Source organism: Schistocerca cancellata, chromosome 2, assembly GCF_023864275.1.
Source record: "Schistocerca cancellata isolate TAMUIC-IGC-003103 chromosome 2, iqSchCanc2.1, whole genome shotgun sequence".
NCBI classification, from domain to species: Eukaryota; Metazoa; Arthropoda; class Insecta; order Orthoptera; family Acrididae; genus Schistocerca; species Schistocerca cancellata.
In genome coordinates this window covers 725,349,616-725,370,755 of record NC_064627.1, presented here as the reverse complement: position 1 = coordinate 725,370,755, position 21,140 = coordinate 725,349,616, and the positions used below count along the sequence as shown (strand labels likewise).

At 41.8% G+C, this 21,140-nt stretch overlaps 1 protein-coding gene across 1 annotated transcript in view; it reads left to right on the top strand.

Moving 5' to 3' along the window:
* Positions 1–721: 721 nt before the first annotated feature.
* LOC126147988 (hemolymph lipopolysaccharide-binding protein-like) overlaps positions 722–21,140 on the top strand; it is a 32,984-nt gene continuing 12,565 nt past the window's right edge. The window contains exons 1-4 of the mRNA XM_049915726.1: positions 722–867; positions 8,323–8,490; positions 14,860–14,992; positions 20,664–20,720. Of these exons, the coding sequence (XP_049771683.1) occupies positions 8,335–8,490; positions 14,860–14,992; positions 20,664–20,720 (346 nt within the window). The 5' untranslated portion in view covers positions 722–867; positions 8,323–8,334. The remainder of the gene's footprint in view (positions 868–8,322; positions 8,491–14,859; positions 14,993–20,663; positions 20,721–21,140) is intronic.

Genomic DNA, 21,140 nt, shown 5'->3' with positions numbered 1-21,140 from the left:
GATTCCTATGTTGCTAATTACTCTCTTCTCTGCTCAGTGACAATTCGTTGTTATGAAGAACTGAAAGTGTTTCATTTACAGTTGTTTCAGTGTTGTAGTACTCATCCTAAAAACATGATCTTTGAGAATATGGACATTTGAACGACAACGGAAAGAACGTTCCACGTCTGTGCATACCACAATCATTTACAAACGTATTGCTGGCTTGAATAACGAAACGTGGGGCACTGCGACGATTCTTACACCTAACAACCCGTGCCGACTTACGCCACTGATGTACCGTGCAACACAAACACACGATTTTGTCTGAATCCACAGGTTGAGAAAACACGGACGACGCGTCACAGGACAAGACGAACGACAAAGGAGATTGCTTGGGTACGGATTCCCTTTTTCCTTTGCTCCTTCCGTATCAAAGAGAACTGCAGATAAAATATCGGCTGATCAAATTGACCAGACGCAACAGTCTGAGCTTGTATTGTGCCTAGTAAGACCAGTTACACAGGGAAGTCTTAACCTGTAATCCTGGCGTTAGAAGCCGATTGCAGTGTAGCTCTTTATCATCAAAACATAACGCATCTGCTCATGTATTTTGCAGTAAATAAATGTTAGTCTGTTTACCAGAGAGAAGTATTGCGACCGTCCATCTGGATAGGATAATACGACACCGGTATCTGATTAGTCAGCTGATCCGATACAGGTGGGAGGAAGAGCCCGGCATGTGCTTGCAATAAGCTGTCGACTCTGCCAAGTAATTGGCGGCGACTGCGTGTCGGCGTCACATCACTGTCTGCGCAGCACTCGGGCCTCTCCCCACAGAACGAGCCTTGCAGTTCGCGAAGACATCCGACAACGCGGCGCTGCAAGGTACATTCAACGCACACTTAATGAAACTAGAAAATAATCATGCTATTTTAAGGGGGTAGGACGGCAAATGGGCCGACTTGGAACAGTAGAGGCACCACAGGACATTTTAATTTCCACTGTCTATACTTTTACAAGTAAATTCATAAAACTTTGTCAGCATTACCAGGAAGGATTCAGGATTCACACTCGTAGCATCGGAAGTTCAAAACCTAACAAAATTATTTTTTTTCTTGTTAAATTACATCATTTTTTCACTTACTATTGGCTGCATTTCTTGCTATAGGTACACTTTTCTTCATAAGTAAGAGAGACTGTTCGATGAAATTTGCACAGCACACAAACCATACTTACAGGTATCTGAAACTCTCGAATCTATTTAATTTATGAAAAAATGAATAAGCTGTTACGTTTTAAACTTTATGTTTAGAAAAAAAAAACAAATTTTGTAGTTAATTATCTCAATTTTTACCATATTTTTTAATAGATTAGGAAAATTCTAGAGTTTCATACACCTATAAGTATGGTTTGTATGCTATGCAAAATTCATCAAAGAATCTCTCTTACTTGTGAAGAAAATGTACCTTTAGCAACAAATGCACCTAACAGTAAATGAAAAAATGCTGAAATTTCGTATCTAAAAAAATTATTTTGTTATGTTTTTGCGCTTCCACTGCTACGAGTGTGAATCCTGAATCCTTCCTGGTCATGCTGACAAAGTCTTATGAATTTATTTGTAAAAGTATAGACAGTAGAAAATAAAATGTCCTGTGGTGCCTCTCCTGCTCCAAGTCGGCCCGTTTGACATCCTACTCCCCTTAAAGGAATGTGAATAGTAACGTCACCAATCAGATGCAGGGATACCAGTGCATGTTGATATCGTTCTAAAACATTACTTTATAATTTTAATACGTCAATTATCTGCGACAAAGAATGTCGGTATTAACGACGTTACGCCTGTTAAGATAACAATGCATTACTCAGTGAAAATTTTCAACAATTTCATTTTAGCTTTATGTTTCTTTTTACACGTAACATTGTGAACTTTGACGCTATGTCTATGTCCAACTGGACCAATAAAATATGTAACTTACCATGAAGATTGAGTCACTGTGTATTACCATTATCTTCAGTTCACAAAAATTTATTTACATCTGCAAGAAGGAAGTTTCGATGAAAGATTTTAGCGTTACAATTTCACGTTTATTAACACATTCGATTTTTTGTGTCTCATAAATATTTCGATGATTTACTATGTATTCCTCCAGAAACACTCATGTTCTTTGTTTACTGTTGCTAAAGACAGTCTGCTCTACTCGTCACTAAATACACTTTGCAGCACAGAACCAAGAAGATATCCACAATTTACTGTCAACTCTCTGTGCTCTACTTTCGTAGTGTTATCGAATACTGAATTATATTCTGTGTCGGCTATGGACAGTGATTTGTCGATATACGAGGGCTACTTAGAAAGTAAGGTCCGATCGGTCGCTTAATGGAATCCACAATGAAAATAAAAAATATTTCATTCGCAACAATTAGATACACCTTGCGGCTACTACTCTACATAGTCGCCGCTACTACTGAGACATTCGTACTATTGGACTAACCTTAAAACATTCTCCTCATAGAGCGCAGCCGCTTGTGCTTTCTACCAATTCACTACGCTGATCTGTAGCCTGTTGTGTGTGTCAAAATGTTGTCCTCTTAGCCAGCGGTTCTTGTGAACTGAGGTGAAACTTACAGATGCCAAGTCCAGGCTGTGTGTTGGGGGATGAAACACTTTACATAGAAAACGCTACAGGAGCGTCCTCATTGTCCATGCAGTGTGCGGCCAAGAATTGTCGTTAAGAAGGAAATGCATGACACTTAGATTGTGTGAGTTGAGTGACATCAGGCAAAATCTCTCACAGGCACTCACACATGGCGGGAGACTTTATTTCTGGCGACTTTAACTGCTCACTGTGCGCTCAGAACTGAAAAAGCGTGGAATGAGGCGAAGCGATAGACGGACGTACTGGAGACACTGCCCTCCAAATCAGTGCAAATCTTCATCGGATTTTCACTGCGGTTTCCATTTCGCGAGCGATCGGATCTTACTTTCCGAATAACCCTCGTACTTGCTAGCTGTATACCAACGCTTAGCTACGGACCTTAAAGAAGGGCCTGTGTATACCGTAGCTAGCTTATATGACAGCTGGCTGTTGGGGTAACGTTTTATGGTGCGTAATGAATAAACGGCGGTTAAAGGATTATGTATATGCTAACGGGCATAAACGAAGCAAGTGAGAAAACTTAGGACAATTTAAGACTGTCATTTATAGAACACCTCATCTTTAAAGTGCTCTTCGCTTCCATCAACCTGTCAGTATGCAAATCATCCGATACTGTCTTGTCGTTACGTTCTGTACTGCATACGTTATTTTCCTGTAAGTGGAGACCTATTTAAGAATTTCAGGCGTAACGTCACATATAGAATTTTTCCTACAGATTCCATGTCACGCTACCGGTTTAAGCTGGCTGTTGATTCTTACTTCGTATGGCGGTGCATTTTCCGAAACTATATTAGTACTGATTCCAGCCCCTAACACCTTTAACTGCATAAAATAAATTCTCAGTGTGGACTGGGCGATAATAATAAACATTCCCCCGCAAATTTAATGATGCTAAGACCAGTGATGTATCCTGTGCTTTTAATATCGGTAAATGGTTTTGTTCTTTATACACACATCAAAAAAGTTTTGCATCACCTCGGTTCCGAGAGTTCCGGTACCTGTACAGGAAACTGGAACAGAGATCATCATAAACATCATCTCCACACTTTTTATTGTTCATGAAAACAACATATTGCCTGTTGTACCACTAAAAGCGAGACCTTCAGAGGTGGTGGTTCAGACTGCTGTACACACCCGTACCTCCAATACCCAGTAGCACGTCCTCTTGCATTGATGCATGCCTGTATTCGTAATGGCATACTATCCGCAAGTTCAGCAAGGAACTGTTGGTCCAGATTGTCCCACTGCTCAACGGCGATTCGGCGTAAATCCCTCAGAGTGGTTGGTGGGTCACGTTGTCCATAAACAACTCTTTTCAATTTATTCCAGCCATGTTCCATAGGTTTCATGTCTGGAGAGCATGCTAGCCACTCTAGTCGAGTGATGTCGTTGTCCTGAAGGAAGTCATTCACAAGATGTGCACGACGAGGGCGCCAACTGTCGTCCATGAAGACGAATGCCCCGCCAATATGCGACCGATGTGGTTGCACTGTCGGTCGGAGGGCAGAATTCACGTATCCCCGCCTTCCAAGACCACGAGCGGCGTACGTCCGCCCCACATAATGCCACCCCAAAACATTAGGGAATCTCCACGTTGCTGCACTCGCCGGAAAGTGTGTCTAAGGCGTCCAACCTGGCCGGGTTGCCTCCAAACACGCCTCCGACGATTGTCTGATTGAAGGCAGGTGAAGTGAACGTGATGCCTATCCTAAGCGGTCCATTCGGAATGTTGTTGGGCCCATCTGTACCGCGCTGCATGGTATCATGGTTGCAAAGATGGACTTCGCCATGAACATCGAGTGTGAAGTTGCGCATGATGCAGCCTATTGAGCCCAGTTACAGTCGTAACACGACGTCCTGAGGCTGCACGAAAAACATTATTCAACATGATGACGTTGCTGTCACGGTCCCTCGGAGCCATAATCCGTAGGTAGAGGTCATCAACTGCACCATCCTTTGCTGGCTTGAGGGAGGCATTACATCGATAGTTGCTGTCTCTCTGTATCTCCTGCATGTCCGAACAATAACACTTTAGTTCACTCCGAGTCGCCTGGTCACTTTTTTGTGAGAGCCCTTCCCGGCACAAAGCAAATGCGGACGCGATCGAACCGCCGTATTGACCGTCTACGTCATGGTTGAACAACAGACAACACGAGTCGTTTGCCTCCTCCCTGGTGGAATGACTGGAACTGATCAGCTGTCGCCCCCCCCCCCCACTCCCTCTAATAGGTGCTGCTCATGCATGGTTGTTTACATCTTTGGGCGCGTTCAGTGATATCTCTGAACAGTCCAAGAGACTGCGTCTGCGATACAGTAACAAGATTCAACGTATATTTTCAGGAGTTCTGGGAACTGGGGGGATGCAAAACTTTTTTTGATGTTGTATATGTCTTCACTCTGGTTGTTACGATTGCACCCACATGCACTATTTAAATCTGAAGCAACGTTTAAAGTAAAAAATTGCTTTTTTGGTATAAAATGAAATACTTTTGAAATCTATTATAATGGAATTCTTAATACTGTTAACACTGCAATAACTGTACATCTACTTCCACCTCGCAATACCTCTTGTATCTATCTGGTACTTCGGTTTCAGCGAATCTTGAATTTTGTACTGTTAGGCTAGGTACACTGCAAATATCGGTTTGATCCCACAATTTGATTACTGCACGTATGTTTCACATATTGCTGATCAGCTCATGAAAGGAAAAAGATATTCTTGGATTTAAGTATTTTTGTAAGAGTACTAGAATAGTGTTCCTTGTCTGATCACAAATATTTTCACAATATACCGGTACCAGTTACAATTATTTACGAACTAGTGAAGACTTAGTGACAAGGATGGGTGGCCTTCAGTGCCCTGCTGTCAGTGTGCCACTTAATGCTGTTCGGCATCATCGTCCCAGAACTGTTTACGGTGAGCCCACTTAACGTGAAAAACACAGAGGTCGTAGTCAAATGAGACAGCTGATGGCACGTTCTGTTTACGCGTTGCTTAATTAGCTGGAAAACAGCTGGTCTGGGGCGGCAGTCGGATAACCAGAGCGTTATGTTGATCGGTTTACACATCGTTAATCGACTGCAAACACTACCTCTTTCAACTGCTAGCGATTCTCACAGCAGAATTTATCAAGCTGGGTTTAAAACACTATCGTGCAGACAAATGTCAATTTAGAAGGTAGAATGGGGATCTGCTCCAATTCCGCACGCGTAGCATAACGTATCTAAAACCGGACGGCTTTTCTAGCGTAGCGGTGATGAATTATACACACAAATATTCATTGCGAAACGGTCTATCTGTTTGCAAGGCCGTATCGAAGTCCGAAAAGTGGTTCCTGCGACTACCGTTCACCTGTTGAAAAAGAGCGGCGAGGAATTTCAGTTTATAATATGTATAAATTCTCATCGGAATACCATGAACGCAATTAGATAAATGAAGAATAATCTGTAACGAATGATGAGAAAACATTAAATTCTGATTTACTCAAATACACTGCCGACAAAAATATTAGTACACCTAAAAAGACAACGTCGATTTTGATACGATAGTGGTATACGCCACCTGTGGGTAGTAGATGTACTGATAATTGTTTCAAAGTCGTCAGCCAACAGATAACGTAGTGGCGTAGCCAGCAGAGTGCCGTCTGTGTCTAGCCTATAACAGGGAATGCTCACAACCAGAAGGCTCAGTGTGTATGAAGTAAGCAGGTAACCATGCCATGGAGACGCACTCGTGTTTTCTGCAGCCAACTGAGCGAGTTTGAAAGGGTTGGAATGGCGATCTTCCGAGTGGCGAGATAGTCCTTTCGAAGAACTGCCACACAAATTGGACGTGCTCGATCCATACAGCACAGATCCCCGCCTGGATTGTCGTAAGGGCAGCAGTACAGCATTGTGCAGCAGAGGTAAGAGAGTTCAAGACATGTCAATACGAACTGTAGCGAACTGGTTATTAGCAGTGAGACTACGGGCACGCACACCTCTAATCCGTCTTCCACACCCGCCACAGCATTAACGGCCACAACTCCACTGGTGCCGTGAGAACCTCTTGCAAATGAAATGCGTGCCGTGGTTTTCAGCGATGAAAGCAGACTCTTCCTGAATGCAATTGACGGTCGTATGCGTGTACAACATAGACTTGGTGAGCCCTGTCTCGTAGAGTGCATTCGTCCATGATACACTGGCGATAAATTTCTATCCTGGTTCACCTTTCGAGTTTCTTGTAGGGGCGCTAACCAACGCCCAGTACGTGCTGAATGTTTTTATAGCCACTCTTTTGCCGTTCGTGCAACAGGAAGGTGATGTGTTGCTCCAGAAGGATAATGCTCGTCCACACGTTGCCCGTGAAATTCAACGTGGACTGGAAGACGTTCGGTATGTTTCCTGGCTACCACGATCTCCACACTTGTTTCCAAACGATACGTGTGGGATGTGATGGGACAAGAAGTGACTCTTCCGACTCATCAACCAACAGTCAGCGCCGGCATTGCCGCCTGTGGGGGCTACACCACATACTAATATCGGTGTTTCAACATGGGTCAATACCTCATACCTCAGAACCACTGGCACGATTGGTCGGTAAATGTAATCATGTCATTTACTCCGTATGTACTGTTGCAACAGTAAAACTTGAGTGAATTGGTAAACTCTAAAAGTGTATGGACGTTGTACATTCGGGAGAAAAATCAGGTCTCACAATTCTGATTTAGCTTGAATAATGCAGAATGAGTGGTTAAAGAGGCAAACGGAATTTTGTTGATGACGAAAAATTTCGAACAACGGAAAGTAATCATCACACTATATTGACGAGGCGATGTATATGTTCATGAATGAAATTTATTAGATCAAATGGCTCAAAGCACTATGGGACTTAACATCTGAGGTCATCAGTCCCATAGACTTAGAACAACTTAAACCTAACTAGCCTAAGGACATCACACACATCCACGCCCGAGGCAGGATTCGAACCAGCGACCGTAGCAGCAGCGAGGTTCCGAATTTATTAGATGTGATAGTTATTGCTGACTTATTTTTACTAGAATAAATTCTCTAGTTACTTACTCTCAGATAGCTTATGTTAACTTTTCCTCACAAGAACGTCTTCACATGTCTGAAGAGTTTCAACGACAATAAAAACTAATTAAAAACTAATTAATAAAAATAATAACATTAAAAGTGATAATCATAAACACGATAAAATAACATGTTAATAGCAGTCCGCCTACCGATATCAAAACAGTTTCCTCTTGCCAACTATAAAGAAACATCGGTAGCTCTTGCAATTGCAGGAATAGAACACGTGGACGTAGTGGAGTAGGTGTTTATTGAAACAATGATCGTAGATAAAGATGACTAGCGAATAGAAAAATCGTTGATAGAGGAGATGAAGGAATAAGACCGAACACGAGCAGACAAGAAATAATGGGAAGGTCGCATGTCACAAAACGGTAGTATCACAGAATATTTTCTGTTTCAAGTTATTTTGGCTTTTAGTGTCTTAATGGATGACATGCACCATTCAGTCATTATTTTTGTGTTTCTTTTCTGGTTATATCATACCATTTGCATCCAAGAACGTGTATGTATCTGCGGGTTGTTCATATCAAAGACCCCAACGCTTTCAGTCATAATGTTTGAAGTCGTATCCCGTTACACTCGTTGACACTGATAACCTGTCTTTTAGAGACGGCCAAAAATGAAGTCTGTAGCGTTGGCGCTGGTGCTGCCGCTCTTCAGCCTCGTCGCTGGTAGCTTTGACCTGCCAGATCTCTGCCAGTCACCGGGCCTCGAGAGCAAGATACGCTTCTCGCTCAAGAGCGAGCGCAACGACACCGGGCCATGGATCTCCACGGTGAGTGCGTCTGTCTCTCTGTCTGTCTGTCTCTCTCTGCCTCTCGATCTCTGTCTGTCTCTCTCTCTCTCCCTATCTCTCTCTATCTCTCTCTCTCTTTCTCTCTCAGTATCAACATCACTATTCCGCAATTCCACAATTAAATGCCTGGAAGAGTTCTCAATAGAATCATCTTCAGACTGTTATTCTACCGTTCACTCTCTAACAGCGAGCGGGAAAAAACAAACATTTAAATATTTCCTTGAGAGCTAAGGTTTCTCTTAGTTTATTTCGATGACTATGTCTCCGTACGTAAGTGAGTGACAAAATATTATCGCGTTCGGAGGAGGAAGTTGGTGATTGAAATTTCGTGAAAAGATCTCGCCGCAACAATAAACGTCTTTATTTTAATGACTGCCAAACCAACTCGCTTTTCATCTACGACACTTTGACTCATTATTTCGTGACACTAAAAATGACCGTCTCTTCCTTCTCCTCCTATCTGGTAATGATCACATACTGCGAAGCAATACACCTGAAAAGGACGGACAAGCACAGTCTAGGCCGTCTGTCTCCTAGATTTGCTGCACGTTCCCTCTGTACTGCTGATAAAACACAGTCTCTGGTTCGCCTTCCCCACAACATTATCTATATTTTTCTTCCAACATAGCCAGCACGGATTTAAACAATTTCGTTTACGTAACTGTATTACTTAGGTATTCACTTGAATTGATAGCCTTTAGACTTATGAGGCACATCGTGTAATGTATCCTGAATTTAACTGATTATTTTAATACTTATGTGGATAACCTCACATTGTTCGTTATTTAGAGTCAATTACCACTTTACGCACCAAACATATATCTAGTATAAATAATTTTCCAATTGGTGTTTATCTTATGATGACTTTAATAGGCGGTAAACAAGAGCGTCACTGTAAACAATCCAAGAGCGCTGCTAGTATTGTCTCCTAAATCGTTTATATAGGTTAGGAGCAACAGACGGTGTGTAGCACTTCCTTGGGGAACCCAATGTCACTTATTTTTTACTCGATAACTTTCCGTCGATTTATACGAACTGTGGCCTTTCTGACAGAGTATATTCAATCAGTCGCACAACTGAGACGATACTCCATACGCAAGGAATTTCATTAAAAGTCACTTGTGAGGAACGCTGTCAAAAACCTTTTGAAAATCTAGAAATATGGAACCAATTTCAGATCCGTTGTCGCCAGCGACCAAAAGGTAGCTATCGTTCACAAGAACGAAATTGTTTGAATCCGTGCTAACTTTGTTTCAATAGATCACTTTCTTCGAGGTAATTCATAATGTTCGAATACGGTGTATGTTCCAGATTCCTACTGGATATCGACGTCAGTGTGATGGGTCTTAATTCAGCGGATTACACCTATTTCGTTTTTTCAGTAACGATGTGACCTGAACAACTTTCCTGTCTAGGCACGCCTCTTTCATCGAACGAGCAGTTATATAGGATTGATAAGTGTAGAGCTACTATATCAGCCCATCCTGAAAGGAACATAAATGGTATACTATATGGAGCGGAAGACTTGCCTTTTCTAATTTGTTTAAGTTGCTTCATGGTACCGAGAATATTTGCTTTTAACTTTCTCAAGTTGACGTTTGTTCTCTACACGCTCTCTCTCTCTCTCTCTGTCTCTCTCTCTCTCTCTCTCTCTCTCTCTCTCTCTCTGTCTCCCACTGTCTCTAAAAAGCGCGCACACACACACACACACACACGTAACACACGTTCTCAGGCACTTGAATTGGACTGAGAATCATTGCTTGATGGAGACTATAAGCTTGACTTCAACGAGCAGTTGTGACTTTGGAATCATCTACACGTTTCTAGAACATATAGATTTACAGTACCTTAGAGAAATTGGTATCTTTGGAAACCACCGGCAGCCAACGCCAATTACCAAGCAAATGCTATTATGGCCGTATGTAAATGCACAAACTAAATTATATCTAGTCATTCGTTTCTATCCGGATTTCAGTATTTATAGCTATCACATAACACTTTTCACCAAGTTTAAAGTTAGCCATAAGAAACAAAAACGTTTGATTGAGACTAAGTGATGTATAGAAGGAGTGAAAAAGCTGCAGAAGTTAGAGTTGATGCTTGCAAAACAACTTAGTGTAATACGGAAGGGAAAAGTAACATATGGAAAACAATTTCACAGTATCAGAATTCAATAAGGCCTTAACTTAGACAGTAACAAATCCATAGCAACAGCCAGTATCCTTATCAAGCTACTAAAAATACTGCAGATGAGTAAAACACGGCTTTAATAATCAAATGGCTTATCGAAATCTATAGGACGTTAATAGTTTCCATTTATAAGGAAGTCCTGATTACAAAGGGTCCAAATCCCTACTTACACACAGTTAAAGGAAGACTAAAAAAAATTAAACAGCAGTTACAAAAATATCAACATGGAATAAGGGAAGATAATTGGACAACAGAAGCTGTAGCATCACTGCGTATTATTTGTAAGTGGTATGATTTTTTAACTTTCACTAAGTGAATTGTAAGTTTTTGTATGGGAAACTGAAAAAAATGGAAAAAACAGTGATGAAACATATCAGAGATAGAAACCGAAAAGCAAACATGAAAATAGGAATTACAAATACAGTAATTCATGATGACTGAACAAAGCCTTGAGAAATGAAATCAATTAATTAAAAAACTACGATGCCTATAACTTCAGTAGTATCAAGTACTCTACAGTTACTATAATAAAATAAATAAAAACAAAAGAAAGGACGATACAGACGAGCAACAGATGTGAATTTATGAGGATCGTATATACGAGGTTCGGTTGCAGTCGTGTTTGTCTATTTCCTCTGTATCCATGACAGTCTTAACTGTTCAACGCCCAAAATGAGGGCCTGAAACAAGAAAGAAAGTAGTAGTAGGATTTAAGGTACCACCGACGATAAGGGTGTCAAAAGCGATGTCTAAGGTGGGATTGGGCGTAGGTGAGGATGGAAATCCATGATCACAGAAATGTGATTGTCAAGATTTTCGCCATAATTCCATTTAGTGGAGTCGTAGGAACCTGAATCTCGAAGGCTGAGATGGGATTTGAACCCCTTTCCTCTCTCAAAGTGAATCTAATGACTTTTCCATTGGTCATATCGCTCAGTTATTGTTTACTGTGATTTAGGAAATACTACTTTAAACATGTTAGGAACTTTACATTAAACTACAGGTCTCACTAAAAATAGCTAGGTAAGTTAGTTCAAGGGGCAGAGGAAGGCTAGACGATACTACCTTCAGAAGGACGGTGCTTCTAAAAGAAGCTGTGGTATTCAAATCGATCTTTGTGTTTGTGACAGATTCACTGCTTGTCTGCTGAAAATAAGGCAAAAACTTTACTGGATCATATATTTTAATTACGGCCACTTTGACATAGTCTTTAGACTGTTTAACAATGAATTTTACCAATATTTTGGTGCTAAGAGCACAGAATCGTAAACACTCGTTGATGATGGTGACGACCGGCGGCTGAAACCTCTAATGTGTTGCCCATAATGGCAATGAATATTTGACGACGAGGACGTTTTATGAGGGAAATAATAAATCAAGTAAGACGCGAACTGTGGCGATTTAATCACTTAAATTGCAGAGGCTGGTCATCGAGAGCTAAATTTTTTGGCACTTATTTTGCTATGGTTCTGCTGTTTCACATTTTTTCATACTTAAACCCGACAAACTGTTACTAAACCAACATTTGTAATTGAGGTACTAGCCTTACAAACAATAAGTATAGAGGCTTTTTTTTAGGGTGCCTAGATGGGGAGAGAAAACTATCAGCCCAAACAGTTTCGAGACGGAATAAAAAACGCTTGAGGTGTTCCACATGATCTCCCCTCACTTGAGTAGGACGCACAGAACATTGATAGATGCATGAGTATCAGTCCTTTGGGACGTCGTTCAACTCCCGCGCCACAGTCGCACCTTCTTCGGCCTTGACAAACTGTCAGAGACACATTTTGACTTGGTCGTTTTGTGGCAGGTTCGTATTAATAGTACCACTACTTGTCACCCGTGAAGATCTTCTTCACAAAAGAAATATCCGTACTTTTTAATTTCAGTCGAATTGCGGCATGCGTCCGCGCATCGTTGTTTTTTGTTCTAGAGTCAAGGTGTGCGGGACAAACATTTCACACTCTCCTCTCTTCCTCAAAACACTCTGTAGAACATCTGGATCACAGGATTTAGAAATGTTCATTTCGGTGTTCCAATGCGACTTTTGTCACAACAAAAAAATGGCTCTGAGCACAATGGGACTTTACTGCTGAGGTCATCAGTCCCCTAGAACTTATAACTACTTAAATCTAACTAACCAAAGGACATCACACATATTCATGCCCAACCGAGGATTCGAACCTGCTACCGTAGCGGTCGCACGGTTCCAGACTGTAGCAACTGGAACCGCTCGGCCACACCGGCTGGCTTTGTCATAACAACGGCGGCATAGTAGGTTTGCTTGACAATTACTTAACACTGCTGCTCAGCTAATTGAAGACACAACTGGTATTTAGAGCTGTTACGAGGCGCGACTGGTAAGAAAATCAATACTTTTTTTTTCTGAGAGTATTTTTGTTTCACTCAGAATTCCAATACACCGTGCTATTCTCAACTCTTTTGCTATAAAATTCTAGAAAAGTAATGCAAAACTTTTTTCTGAGAGCAGGTTAGTGTCACTCAGGGTTCCAATACACCACACAATTTTCAAGTCTTTTAACTACAAAATCCTATTTTTCAACGTAATTTCCGTTCAGTGCGACGGTCTTACGCCGCCTCACTAGGTGGGCATGTATACGCACATTGTACCACTGTACTGGCCGATGTCAGAACCATTGTCTAGCTCCGTCAACAACCTCGTCATCGTCCACGCACTGCTTCCCGCGGAGTGCATCCTTCGTTGGGCCAAGCAGATGGAAGTCGGAAGGTGCCAGATTCAGGGTGTAGGGTGGATGAGGAAGAACATTCCAGATAAGTTTTGTGAGCTCCTCTTTTGTGTGCAGACCTGTGTGAGACTTTGCATTGTTAGGGAGAAGTTTTGCGGCAGCTAACACGCTGAAGTCATTTCTTCAATTTCCTGAGGGTAGCACAATACTCTTCGGAATTGGTCGTTGCACTATGGGAGAGGACATCAAACAGAATCACCCCTTCACTGTCCCAGAAGACGGTCGCCAACACTTTATCGGCTGAGGGTGCGGCTCTGACCTTTTTCTTCACAGAAGAGGTGCTGCGGTGCTACTCCATGGATTGCCGTTTTGTTTCATGTTCGAAGTGATGAACCCATATTTTATCACCTGCTACAATGTTCGATAGAAAAATTGTCAACATCAGCCTCATAACGGGCAAGCAATCCGGCAGAGATGGTCCTTTTTGCCCTTTACGGTCTTAGTCGGCGACGAACCCGTCGGGCACTCACCTTTGATTGCTCCTATTGACAGACGAGTTCGTCAGCATTACCAACAGGCAAGTCCTGTTGTACAGAAAGGTGATTCATTGTGGCCAGTCGATCACCTCGAATGAGAGTGACCGCACGTTCCAAAGTAGCGGAAGTCACAGCTGTGTGCGGCCGTCCGCCACGCGGCAGATCGGACACGTTGCCGTGACCTTGTTGCGATGACGGCAGACGCCTCGCCCAACGACTCACAGTGATTTTGTTCACTGCCAGGTCTCCATAGACATTCTGCAAGTGTTCAGGAACATTTGTGATGCCCAGATTTTCCGCTAAAAGATACTCTCTGCTTGGAACGCACCTCCGTTACAGACACCAATTTGAAAGCTACGTATAGCGCCGCCACCTATCGGAAATTCATGAAACTATAGGAGCTGAAGTGGGAATATTCCACTGTGTCCCACAACAAACTCCGCATTTTTTTCGACATAAATTGGCCGAGGAAAAAAAAGTGCGTAACTGAACGCCTATCGTTGTTCAAGCTGCCATCGTAATTAGTGCGCTGATGTCGCCTATTCGTCAGGAATAAAGTCGGTCTGATACCTATTTGGGCGGACAGTGTACGCATGAGAGCCGAGAATTAGGCTACAATTACACTACTCGTGTAGAGCGCCAAAGTACTTTGAAGCGCCCCTGACCCATTTGAGGAGGGGGGGACTCACGAAGTTTTCTCCGTAACATCGGCTATGTGAGATCTGCTAATGATAGTACCACTCGAAGGCAGTGCTTCTGTGAATGCACTCCCGCTGTCTGCTTGTCACCTCTCCACCTCGGTCGGAGGTTCGTGTGGGTATTGTTAGCTTCATTGTGCCAGATTACAGATTCTCTGCAGCAGAAGGTGATGATGACCTGGGCGTCGTGACTGTGTAGCTGTGCTGCCTCGGCAGGTGAGTGGGGAGCGGTCTACGCCGGGCGGCGTGGCGGGCAGCGACTCCTGCCCCTGGGAAGTGCGCGTCGGCCACGAGGTCACCACCTGCCCGCTGCGGAGCCGCGGCGTGCGCCTCGCTGCCACCATCGAGAGTGAGTACTGCCAACGGCAAATAGGTCTCATTTGGCACAACCGGGGGTATTTAACTTAGCCTTAGTGCTATGCTAAGTGCAAATCATAAATTGTAGATACTTACGATGGGATCAACATCAGTTAGAAGGAGCACTTTTCCATACTTGTATACCTTTTTGTACGCAGTATGCTTTTTCCTTAATGCTATGAGCATAATCTTTGGCATACAGTTAAAGCTATCGCCAGTATTTTGCAAAAATTTAACGGCAAGCAACGAAACAGTCCTTCTTGCATGCCTACGGGGTTTCAGCGTCCTGACATTCAATCTAATGACGACTCTAGGCAGACAACAGCTCCGAATTGCTAGTTTTTCTCGTTCTTTGTGAAAACATCGCAAGGCGTCGAGCACGAGGCATGCAATGTGTATACGCAGTGAACTTACTTCTAAAATTTCTCTGAAAATTCACAAATTCAATCAAAGTACAAACTTAAGCGCTGCTAAGCGCTACCTTCATTTCGTCTGTTTACGTTGAATTCTATCAATTTCAATGTGAAACAAATTGTAAGAAAAACACAGGATCTCTTTGTGCTTTCGTAGAATATGGTCGAACTCAGATATTATTCTTCTGAAAAGGGGAGGGGGGGCGTTACCTGTTACGAATGGAAGTATAGTGTTCCATTGTAAGAATTTGAATATTTTCTAAAGCTTGGTGTGAAATGGATGAAATTCAAATTGATACCACAGTTAATTAGTGAGCTGCCTTCTAAAGGTAGATGGGTCATTCCATGTCAGTTCAACCAGGGGCTCCAGTTCATAGTCTCAGATTTGACTGAAATTCAGTACACTAATTCTACCATGTGTGGAACATTCGTGTACAAAGTATTAGTTTCACCTGCCAATTAGTTCCAGAATTACGACTTGTGAAAGAAGGTGGCATGACCCTGAAATTGCAACCCGCATGTGACAATCTATCTTCAGGCCAAACTTCAGGTCTTAATAACTTTGAAACTATTCCACACAGTCCAATGAAATTTTTACAACCCAGTAATATCCGTTTAGAGAACACCACTCGATGAATCAAAACACTAGCAACATACTTCTGAGGGAAAATAAAAAATTCCAAAATGTGATTAAAAAATGTAATACGTTTAAAGGTACATTTTGTAGGTGCCCTCTATGTCAAATATAATTCACTCAAAAGGGGTATAAATTTTTTGTGGTAAACTTAATGTGGCCTAAACACATACAGAACTCATCATGCCCATATCAGTCACAAATCAGTCACGAAAATGCAAAAATTTGAAAAAATACCTGAAAAACATGGATTTTCAAAGTGTGGTAGCAAAAAAGGGACAAGACAAGTGGTATCCAAGCCAAATTTCACACACTGCATAAGTAGACCATAATGATATATATCTCAAAATTTCAGCCTGTTATTGCAAGACATTTGTATCCAATGGAAGTTGGCAGATGGTTTTCGTGATGTGGCCATTTTTCCACAACACAATTTTGTAAAAACATATCGTAAACTGCTCTGCCTCTTGTTATCCTCTCCCACAAATGTTTAATCACTAAGCAACAACATATAGACAGATTAACACAACCTATCATTAATGTTTACTGCACCTTAATAGCTAAAAACCAGTCGATTGTGCTTCGAACAGAAGTTCTCCCACACTTTAGCTACCGTACTCTGTACATTGAGTGGTAAATTGTACTGTCTTCCTGACACTGTGGTAGGTACTGGAACTGTCGTAAGAATATGTTCAAAAGGAATCGAACACCTGTATGCCAAACGTGGCCAATGAAATGATCTTGCTGGTCCTGCTGGTGCCACGAAGTTCACAAATAACATCACCTTCTGCTTCACAGCACTCTGCAACACATCCTAAGTACCATTTGTCATCATAAACAGAAATAACATTGTCAGAGTCCGCTGGAGACAAATGATGATGGATCCTTGTGCCTGCAACAGTTTTAAAGTGTTCTAGTTTGCTTTTTAGCAACTCTTCGACTGATTTCACCTCATCTTTCGAAACATAGAATGATAGTATAACAGAGATATTTTTCTGGACCCACGTAAATAATTGAAGAGGTATTAGAATTGGGTAAGTGCTGAAAATCGATACTAGTGCCCTATAAAATTGGTTTGTGGAGCACTGAATGTGGGCGCCCAAGGCGAACATTTCGTTGTGTCTCCAGTCCAACAGTAAACTTTCTACTACAGTCCATAGTGAAACTATCAGTGCTCGAACTGTTTGAACATTTAACGTCCATATTTCACTTCCTCATGTTAGTGATGACAGCTTACGGTGGTTGCAGACTTTCTTTTTACCAGTCATATATGCGAAAAATAGGTATTCCGAATTATTGCTGATAGCCTTACATCCTTTTTTTTTTCATTGAAAACTGTAAATTTTTCACTATACCAATATCAAAATGTATATCCTTATACCGTTTTAGGAGCTGTCACTGTTATTTGAAAAGATACATGATGCATAACGACTGAAGGGCAAATCAGTTCTTGTGACCAGAGAAATAGCTGCTGACAATTTTATACTTTTATTTTGACTTAGATGACACTGCTTTTAGGTGCATCTGTAAATACTGGAAATTCTGGAATATACGGTTTAGTACACATAACATTTGAAGAGAAGCAAAATACTTTTAGCACATATTACGAGATAACAGCGTTAAAACTATAGTATACTTAAACATCTACGCAAATAAATGTAAGTACAATCAAAAATGTCAACACAAATCACGATACTGAAACCTGCTACTGGGGGTTATCAGAAGAATGTGATTATACCAAAACACATTTATTGATACATAATACATAGTTATCCGTAGGTATGAAAAACACAGTTTCTTCGTTGTACACGAAATTCAAATATCCTTCTAGATTTTTATGTTTTCCTTTGCTGTACAATTTATAATCGTGTCACACGCCTCTTGACTTGATCTGCAAGTACTATTGACACTTTTCGTCACAAGAAAAAATAGTTGAACATTGGGATCACATCCAAGAAAAGCTCATTTTTAAAAGCTAAAGAAATTACACCTGTAACAACTCGTGAGTACAAGAATTCGATAAATTTTACCTTTAAGGTCCTATATTACTTCTTGGATGTATGAATGTAATGATCAGTAGTCTTTTATAAGGTAGCCTTTTAATAGCCACAAACGTCATTGTAAAATAGACAGTGCTGTAGGATAAAAGGGTAAAGTTGCACACCTGCACGATCGGACGAATTCTTTAAACTATTTACCTTAAGATTAAATCAACGCGCTAAAGAACTGAAGTGGCATAAAAACGTACGAATATTAAACGTACTATTAACCTAAAATATTCTATGTAAGTCATACATTTTTGAGTTATGTTGTTAATTACTCATGATACTACGAAGCACTTTGTTCCTGTTAAGACTATCGTAATATGGAACATTTATGCCATAGCAAAATCAAACATTATTTGCATTTTAATACTCTTCACTTATTACATTCTGTATAAAATAATTTCCAATAAATATTAGGTTTTTGTTTAAAAGCTACACCTGCCACATATATACTTGTTAGTTTTCAAATAAAAATAGCGTATTCTTTAACATGTAGGTGTCTCCTTCGTAACAGTTTTTCTTCTGATTGCTCTTCAAATTATTTAAACTCATACGCGTTGTTTGTCTGACAGATCAATAAATGTTACACTTAACGTAAAGGATAAAATATTACACAACTCTTTGTAGGAAGTGAAACATCAATACCGAGAGATGTGATCACAATGAAATTTATTTTACCGACTACGGACGTGACATTACGCAAATGATTAGTATCAAAGGTCTGGACATACAATGTGACTGCAGAAATCCAGTACGGAGTAGCGCCACCATGTGCTGCAATCAGAGCTGCCTGACGCCGTGGCATGGAGACAAAGAGTGCCTAAATGTGCTGCTACGCGGTTTGTAGGCGCGTACACAGAACATCAACTGCAGGAGGACCTCAACAAACAAGTTGTCGACCGACCATACCCACACAAGTTCGATGGGCGTCATGTCATGCGAACGGGTAGGCCATGGAAGCAGTGGTACCCGTCGTTCTTCGAAGAGGGCTTGCATATTCCTCGCCAAATGCGATTGGGCGTTGTCCTGTTGAAATATGGCATGTGGAACGTCCAGCAGGAAGGGCAATGAAACCTGTGGCTATGAAACCTCCATTATGCCGAAGTAGCTGTTCAGTTTCTCCTCAAGACGTAGGAGGCGAGATCGCGTGTTACAGGCAATGGCGCCCCAAACTATCACACTTGGCGTTTGTCTGCTATTCCGCGCAGCAATACAGTCTACTTGACTGCGTGCGGCGTCGAATGCGCATGTGGCCGTCTGTTGGACAAGTTGAACCGGGAGTCCTCCGAAAATACATTTTGCCACTCAGCACGCCAGTGCTGGCGCTCAAGCGTCCAATGCAGTCTATGGCGTTCATGGGTTCAGGCCAGCAGAAGTCGACGCAATGGCATGTATACCACCAGTCCAGCCCGCAGATATGTCCACATCCGTTGCAATACACCAACTTCACGCCAGCTCTGCGCGCGAAGCTGTTCTGTCCGTTACGGCCAAGCGGACAAGATGGCGGTCACCTCGCGCTGTGGCCGTTGTTTCTGACTGGTAGCAGTTACTTCTGTAAAATATCTGGGAGTATGCGTACGGAACGATTTGAAGTGGAATGATCATATAAAATTAATTTTTGGTAAGGCGCGTGCCAGGTTGAGATTCATTGGAAGAGTCCTTAGAGAATGTAGTCCATCAACAAAGGAGGTGGCTTACAAAACACTCGTTCGGCCTATACTTGAGTATTGCTCATCAGTGTGGGATCCGTACCAGGTCGGGTTGACAGAGGAGATAGAGAAGATCCAAAGAAGAGCGGCGCGTTTCGTCACAGGGTGATGCCGTTACGGAGATGTTTAGCAAACTCAAATGGCAGACTCTGCAAGAGAGGCGCTCTGCATCGCGGTGAAGCTTGCTGTCCAGGTTTCGAGAGGGTGCGTTTCTGGATGAGGTATCTAATATATTGCTTCCCCCTACTTATATCTCCCGAGGAGATTACGAATGTAAAATTAAAGAGATTAGAGCGCGCACGGAGGCTTTCCGGCAGTCGTTCTTCCCGCGATCCATACCCGAGTGTAACAGGAAAGGGAGGTAATGACAATGGCACGTAAAGTGCCCTCCGCCACACACCGTTGGGTGGCTTGTGGAGTATAAATGTAGATGTAGATGTTGATGTAGAATAACTCATTTTGCTATTACTCGTGTATCCAGCACTGCGTTTCGTGGTGATAATCTGCGAATTAGTGGACTTAACGGAAGAGCTACATATGCAAAATCGCTTGTATATGTGTCGACGAATATGGTTATTTATGAAAATATATTAATGAATTTTGCGTGTAAAAAACGGCCAGTGAAATCTTATGGAACATCGACGCCTCGGGGTCTCGCCTAAAGCGTGTTCGTACTGAGAGCCAAATCAGATGGGTGAATCGAACTGTCCCGTCTGTCACTATACTGCATTGCTTTTCACTTGCTGGATCTTGTTGTTCAAGGCATTAAAACTAATGTGCCTAATCGGTGATTTCAGAATGCTGCTAGACAGACACTGATATTGCAGGACTGGACTGAAAGCTGTTTCACTGTTGTTCACAGTGCAGTCGAACCTGACGGACGCCGACGTAGCAGCGCTCGTGAAGAAAAGGGGCGAAGGTGAATAGCTTCTCCATACGTGCCATATTTTAACTTTCTAAGAATTACATTTTATCACCACGGTTTGTATCAATTCCTCTCATGTAAAAGATTTAGTTTGCAATATTTCCTAATAAGTTCTAGATATTGGTGTAAGGAAATGTGGGTATCCGAAAACTTCCAAATTTTAAAGCAGAGTGACAAGTCACCTGTATGCAATGAAAGCAGTAAGTGAAATCAGAAAATGCACTCATAACACATTATCACCTTTTCAGTTCTTTCAGGAGGGGCTAATACTTCTTTTATGCAGCAAATAGCAAAATAACTATGTGATCTCAAATCGGATATGTGATTTTTCCAGATGGAATGTCGAGGTTTGCTTGCCTGTTTGACAAAATGCCGTTTGTATAAAGAGTTAATGTGATATGGTAGAAGAGAACT